This window comes from Egretta garzetta, unplaced genomic scaffold (assembly GCF_000687185.1).
Source record: "Egretta garzetta isolate BGI_Z169 unplaced genomic scaffold, ASM68718v1 scaffold264, whole genome shotgun sequence".
In the NCBI taxonomy this organism is placed as follows: domain Eukaryota; kingdom Metazoa; phylum Chordata; class Aves; order Pelecaniformes; family Ardeidae; genus Egretta; species Egretta garzetta.
In genome coordinates, this window is record NW_009259685.1 from 2,918,646 (window position 1) to 2,926,121 (window position 7,476).

Genomic DNA, 7,476 nt, shown 5'->3' on the forward strand with positions numbered 1-7,476 from the left:
TTCTGACTGATGTAAATCTATGGAGATAGTTCATGGGAACAAATGCCTGCCACTAAACTTTTTCTGAACTTGGCTTTTATGTTTCGTAAGATGTTTTTGATTCAACAGTTACAAAAAAGTTATGTGCACAGTGACAGTTATTTAGTAAGTTGTTTAGTAGCTATTTAGAGAAAAGAAATAAAAGGCTGCAGCCCTCCATCTCCTGTTCACCTGTCACTCAGCCGCAGATGGATTATGGTGGAAATTTGCTCCTCATTCGGTAGGTGCAAGTTAGACTTCTCACAGTAGAAGAGTTGACAGTAATTTTCTAGAGGAAATCTTATTTTTGTGGTGTTTGGTTTTTTTTTTTTTTTAATTGGCTTTCCATGTAAAGGCACCAAATTTCCAGGTAAAAGTTGGTTTGAGTTTCCTGTTACAAAGCTGGGCTGAAGTGCAAAAAAATCCAAACCAAAACAATTTATCTCCTTATTGTTTATTTTGTGCGTAACTCCTGCTGCCATAATCATATTGTGCTCTCTGTTGTCTTACACTGATGCAAGACTTCTGGAGAGTAAATAGAGAGGCCCCCCCGCTCCCCTTATTCCTTCAGGACTGTCTCCCCAGTCTTGCATGTACATTACACCTGTACATTAATAGGCACTCATACATGGTCTGTAGCTGGTTCAGAAGAAGATTGCAAGTTGACTTGTACTCTGTTGGAAGGGGTGCAGAACATAGGGACCTCCACTTTAACAGTTTGTGTTTCAAGTATTCTCTGTTAGGAACATCCCGGTACATACTGAAGTTAAAAAAAGGGAAATTAGAATTTGATGCATTTTGGTCATGTCGTGTATTACACGTATGCCCCTTATGGACAGATGAGAAGATCAGGATTACTGTGCGTTGGGAGCTGTCTGCAAACCCTGTTGAGGCAGTGGTGGATTCCTCTGATTTTGCTTGCACCTGTGTCTCTTCTGAAATTGTGAATTCTTGATGTGACCAGAACTATTCCTGCATATGATGCATCGCAGAGAAAAACTACTTTGAAAATACATTGTAAACATGAGCGTATCTCTTCAAGTCTAGCCAAATGTCATCTTCCCTAAATTAAAAAATCGCTGAAGGAATTTAAATTCCGCTTTCTAAAACAGAGAAACAAGTGTTGCTTTAAACACACAAGAGCTTTGTTTCTCTGAAATATGAAATGGGGTGATTTTAGTATGTTCTCAATGGAATAAATAGTTCTGAACATTTGCTCTGAATCTGTAAATATCTTCTTAATCTGAAAGTTTACTAAATTCAGGCTTATTCTTTCCACTTTTACCTCCCATCACAGATTTCACATACAGTTTTATTTATTAGCTTCATTGTTTCATTTTTATTACCATCACTGTAATACATTTTATCATTCTGACAGTGATGTGTAATCTGTCCTCCTCTGCACTGTGCCATATTCTGTCAAATAAGAGTGAAAGCACTGGTGATTTCATTTAACAAGGCCAATTTTTGTTTGGCCATCTGTTACCATTCTTTGCAGTCTACTTACCTCCCCAGGAGACCTCTGGTTAGAAGCAAACATTCTTTTTTTTTTTTCCTCTCTTCTTTCTTTGAACAAGGAAGAAAAGAGAACCTCAGACCAAGTGGCTTTACACGACAAAGCCGGTTGCTTTTTGGAAATGGTAAAGTGTCCAGACTGGCTCAGTAGCTTACAAGATCTGCTGTGCTATTTCTCTCAATTAAATTAATGTAAGTTTTTGTGTGTATGTGTTTAGGAAAGGGGGAAAACAGCCAAAGCAAACAGCTGTGAAATGCATTTTATAACAGCAGGTATTCTATGTATGTTGCAGTGTCAGTGATGGAAACCCCCACCCACAGCACCGTGCACCTGAGTGACTGGCAGAAAAGTTACTTTGCTATTACCTCTGGCACCTGCACACCCGGACAGAAGGCAGATGAGTACCGTGCCAAAATCCTGCGTATTCAGTATGCATGGGCAAACTCCGAGATCTCTCAGGTCTGTGCTGCCAACCTGTTTAAAAAATACGCAGAGAAATACTCTGCAATTATTGACTCTGACAACATAGAGACTGGCTTGAATAACTATGCTGAAAACATTTTGACTTTGGCAAAGTGTCAGCAAAATGACAGTGACAAGTGGCAATCTGCCTTGACAGCAGATAATGTATTTGAATTAAAGTGTGTGCAAGAGAGGATGCAGGCTGGCAGAAAGTTCCAAAGCACTCAGATGGCACCAACAGATGCCTGTGTCCTCGCTGATAAAGGGGTCAGTGCCTCTGCTGCTCCAGGTCTTCCTAAACGCAATATCTTCAGCAGTGCTGGGGAGACTGAGCTCTGTGCTGGCTCAGCAAAATGTGCAAGTCGGGGACCGGATCTCCCTGAGCATCCCTCATCTTCAAAGTCTCTCCAAAGCAGCGTGCCTCCTGCGACCAAAACTTCGGATACGCTTCCTGCCTCTTCAGCCCCCTTAAACGAACAGGTTCCTAGAGGTTTCCAGGCAACTCCGCTGTTTGGAAGTAAAGAAGCGGCAAGCAGTAGTTCTCTGCAAATGCCGAGTAACTGTCATGACGGACAAAATTTGTCTCTTTCCAGTCAGTCAGCTATACTTGCGCGGTCTGCAAGTTCTGGAAAAAGAAAAGCATTTTATGGTCTGGCTGATGAAGGCAGCACAGTGATTCCTAGCCTTGCTCCATGCCAGCCTTCCATTAGTACAGAAACCAGTAGTTTTTCAGGGAATAGAAACAGAAATGAAGAGAGCAGCGTTCCTGGTTTTAGAACTGCAAAAGAACAGCTGTGGGTGGATCAGCAAAAGAAATCTCAAAACCTCCCCCAGCGTGCACCAGTCTCCTCATACGGAGGTGTAAAAAAATCGCTGGGTGCAGGCAGATCTCGGGGCCCATTTGGCAAGTTTGTTCCTCCAGTTCCAAAACAAGACGGAAATGAGAATGGAGGGGCACAGTATAAACCCCATGCAAGAGGACCAACAGATCCATCGCTGCCTGTAGATGAACGACTGAAAAACATAGAACCAAAAATGGTTGAACTCATTATGCACGAGATCATGGATCATGGGCCACCTGTCAACTGGGACGACATTGCTGGAGTTGAATTTGCTAAAGCTACCATAAAAGAAATTGTAGTCTGGCCTATGCTGAGGCCAGACATCTTCACTGGGTTACGTGGCCCTCCTAAAGGAATTCTTCTCTTTGGTCCCCCTGGGACTGGCAAGACTCTCATAGGCAAGTGCATTGCGTGCCAGTCCGGAGCGACTTTTTTTAGCATCAGTGCTTCTTCTCTGACTTCCAAGTGGGTAGGCGAGGGGGAAAAGATGGTCCGTGCGCTGTTTGCTGTGGCACGATGTCAACAGCCAGCAGTGATTTTCATCGATGAAATTGATTCTCTCTTGTCTCAGCGTGGAGATGGAGAGCATGAGTCATCGAGAAGGATAAAAACTGAATTTCTGGTCCAGCTGGATGGGGCAACAACCTCCTCTGAAGACCGTATTCTAGTGGTTGGAGCAACGAATCGGCCCCAAGAAATCGATGAAGCTGCCCGGAGGAGACTAGTGAAGAGACTGTACATTCCTCTCCCAGAAGCCTCAGCTAGGAGGCAGATTGTTACCCGCCTGATGTCAAAGGAGCACTGCTCTCTAAATGAAGAGGAAATTGAACTGATAGTTAAGAGAACAAATGGATTTTCTGGGGCAGACATGACACAGCTCTGTCGAGAAGCTTCTCTGGGCCCTATCCGCAGCCTTCAGTCCATGGACATTGCAACCATCATGCCGGACCAAGTACGGCCTATTGCTTTTCTGGACTTTGAGAGTGCCTTGAGAACCGTGCGGCCCAGCGTCTCCTCGAAGGACCTGGAGCTGTATGAAACCTGGAACCAGACATTTGGCTGCGGTAGATAACGGCACTCTGACTGTTTCACTGAAACATTTCTTTAGCGCTGTCAGCATATTGAACCTGTGATAATTTAGGGTATCTGCACTTCTTTTTGTTACTGTCTTTGAAATAAATCTTCTTATGTTATGCAGGCAGATGTCTAGGCCCTGGCCTGATGTTTAGCCAACTGAAAAGACCATGAGAAACTGCCGAACGGAAGTAACAGAGTGAGAAGGTGACAAAAATTACAGATGGCTGCTGTGAAAGGTGGATGAATTTCACTGATGTTTAAGGGGAAGATGGTCAAATCTCACCTATAGTTGAAGGGCGCGCTGGGGGCTGGGGGGAATCTTGCAAGGCCCACTGTGCTATATCAGTAGCGCCATGCGAGGCTGAGGGGACCCAGGTAATGTTATGAGAAATACCAGTTTGGGGTAGCGATGTAGCAAAACTGGGACTGATGGGAAAAAGTATTTAGGGGCGTGTTGTTTGGGAAGAGACAGGAGCAGAGGAAGGAAAGAGTCAAGGTGGATGTGGGAAGATTAGAAGGGTGGATAAAAGGGGACGGTCTCATGTAAGCAGCGCTCTTGTCTGATGGCCCTGCACTGGCCATATCCCTGCAGTCTATCCCAGCTTCTTATTAAATCCTTTCTGTGATGATCTTCTGCTTGACCTTGCTTTCTGGTCTGTGTCTGCGTGTTACCAGGAGGTCCAGGCACCTGCAACTGGAGAAGAGGCCATGGGCCATAGGGGCTGTAGGACCTGAGGGCCAGCTGTGGGCTAGCCAATGCCTTTAGGGCCAGGTGCTGTAGGGATCCTGCTGTGCGTGCAAACTTCATTAACACAACTCACAAGCAAACTTTAAGCTGGGCTAGCTGGCAAGTAGGAGGAAACCAGCACCTGGAAAGAGCTGAGATAATGAGCCAGTGGCAGGGTCAGGAAGCTCGGGGTCTGGGCATGGATTTTAGATGAACTTAAATTCCGTGGTGATGTTTGAAGGCTCCAGAGGCGTGGTGTTCTTGTGAAGCTGGGGCGTGTGGGGGCCTGCATGTCTCACTGGTGAGCTTCAGTCCTATTTGGCTGGAGAAGAGGGACAAAGATGGGGCTGTGCTGTTGGATTTATGTGAGCACATTTGCTGTGTATGTGCATGCTGGTAAAGGCACTGCTGGCACCGTGTTCTCATCTGTGTGTGTGTGTATATGTGTGTATATGTGGGTATCTGCTGTTGTGGATTCGGTGCTCAGCCTCACTCCTGGCTGGACCTGCAAGTAAAACCAGCGTCAGTTGTACCAATCAAACTAAGATGGGAGAAGCCTCAGCCTGAGACTGCACCCGACTGGGCCCTAGTGGCCGGGAAGGACAAATCCTGGGTCTCGGTGTCAACTGGGTTCCTCTGATCCTTAAAAAATCTTCATGTACCAATGGTAAATTTCCTCACTAGCTTGTACTTGGTGTTCTTACCTAAGGCCTGAACAAAATGCACAGCCTTTTGTTTGCATAACCTGTCCTCACCAACTGGTTGGACGGGGCCGCTCCTGAATGGAAAATATGTCAAAAGCTTTCTTTTGGAGTCTTTTGTTAGCGTGGCAGAGCTGGCTGCAGCAGTGTCCATGCTTTATCTTCAATTTCTCTGAAGCACTTTTCTCCTGTTGGGGAAAATGCAGAGCTTAAAAGCTAGTTGTGCTTAGATTTTTCTAAAAATGTATAAACACTGTTTAGCCAGCATATTTTTTTTTAAAGCCATTTGGGAAACTACGAGGGCTATGGGACTATAGCGAACCTTGAGTTCAGAATAATTTGGAAGACTTGGCATTTCTTAGAGCTCATCCTGATTTAAACAAAAAAAGTCGGTTCTGTTCTTGGCTTATGTTTTTAATAAAGTATGGTATGTATTAGAAGCTGTTTTTCAGAGATGTAAAAATTCAGGTATGTGAATTTATCTTAATTTTTGAAATGGTGAAAGAATAATTTGTTTATTTTTTAAGAATAAATGTGTGATATGGTCCAAACTGGTTGACTTTTGTGCCACTTGGGCAAAGATTATGAGATTAAATCTGCTCTTACAAGTTTAGTGTTGGGAGACCTATAAACACGTGCTAGGTAAGATTTTTGCTGTCTCCAAACATCTCTCCAGCCCTAATGAAAACATGTTCTTTAAATGTTCTTTTCTCAGGCAAGTGAATGAAAACCACAGAGAATTTTAATTGTTTAATAAAACCTAAGTGTTGCTCAAGGGTAGCAAAACCCTTGTGTACTATTAAGTAATTGCCTTATTTCTGCTGGGAATTATTCTGGTATGCTACGTGAGCATACTGTGCTCATCTACATATCCGAATATTCATAATTTAATGGCAATGGCTCTACTGACAGGACCAGTGAGAGTGTACATAGTGAGAGAGAATAAAATGCCTCCTAAAATGACAAGGGGCCGGGAGAGAAATGCTGCACTGCTGTGTTTGTCTCCCGCAAAGTGGAACTCGTGAACGAGATAAAAGGTAGAACTGCAGCACCAGGCAGGAGCATTCTTCCTCCTACTTCTTGCATTACTCATTGCTTGGCACTCTTTTGAATTACATGAGCATGCTGTTGTTTTAGAAAACGCATAGGAATAGTGAAAAGGAACATTAGGTAAAGTTTATTCTTCCTCTTTTTTAGTAATGATGCAGGTAATACGACTGTCTCTTCCGCCATCTAGCAATATTCAGGCTTTGCTGCGAGACTCGCAGGTCAGCAGGACTTCCAGTATTAGCCCAATATGTATTTCATAACCCGCTGTAACAGTGCCACCAAACAAGAGATTAGATCGCCAGTAACATAATTTCACAAAATATAGAAAATTGCCCAGAAGTAGGGCATGATTGTAATTTAAGGGAAATGGTGCAGATAAATCCACTTTAATGGATCTGTTTAGTGTATGCAGAAACCGATGTACTTCATTATTTATTCTTTTTGGCTGGCTGAACTTTGTAAGAAGAAATGCAGGACTCTCCTCTGGTTTTGTGGTTCGGTAACATCTGGTGCACTGTCTCTTAGTGTCTCTTAAATAAAGGTAAATAATTGCAGTCCTGCAAAGGCGAGGTCTTATTAATAATCAAGACAATCGGACTCTTCATTTCCTCAGTGCGTCTTGTGTTTGAGTTAGCTAAATTGTCTCAGCAGTAGGAAAGGCCTGGGTGAATTTTCATTTCTAGAAAGCTGTGGCAATGCAAGCAGGTAAACAGCTGATGCAGCAGCAATGATCATCGCCTGCTCAGCGCAAGGGGGTGAAAACCAGACTGGCCTCTAAGAGCATCAGTAAGGTTGTCCTGTTGGGATAAGGCAATTTCTGTTTTCTAATAGAAATTATGGAACTACTCCCAAGTCAGCATGTCTTTGGGAAAAAAAACAATCAAGCAAACAGAAAAACACTTTTTTCCTATTATAATTTTAATAGGAAACGAGGGATTGGTCTTGGTGAGCACTTAACGTTTATTAAGATTTGGAAGATGCTTTGAACTGTAGCTGCACAAACAATGCTGGCACTCATCTTCAGATTCATGAGTGTGTGTTCCTTTGAGATTTAAATGAAAGCTTGGGCTTGGGAGAGTCTTG

The 7,476-nt window shown here is 43.5% G+C and overlaps 1 protein-coding gene across 1 annotated transcript; it reads left to right on the plus strand.

Annotated features, from left to right (window-relative positions):
• The first annotated feature begins 1,600 nt into the window (after window positions 1-1,600).
• On the plus strand, window positions 1,601-6,964 carry FIGNL1 (fidgetin like 1). The gene is made up of 2 exons (XM_009638732.2): window positions 1,601-1,725; window positions 1,827-6,964. Exon 2 carries the CDS (start codon window positions 1,835-1,837, stop codon window positions 3,908-3,910), a length of 2,076 nt encoding a protein of 691 aa, XP_009637027.1. The 5' UTR covers window positions 1,601-1,725; window positions 1,827-1,834; the 3' UTR covers window positions 3,911-6,964.
• Window positions 6,965-7,476: the final 512 nt, after the last annotated feature.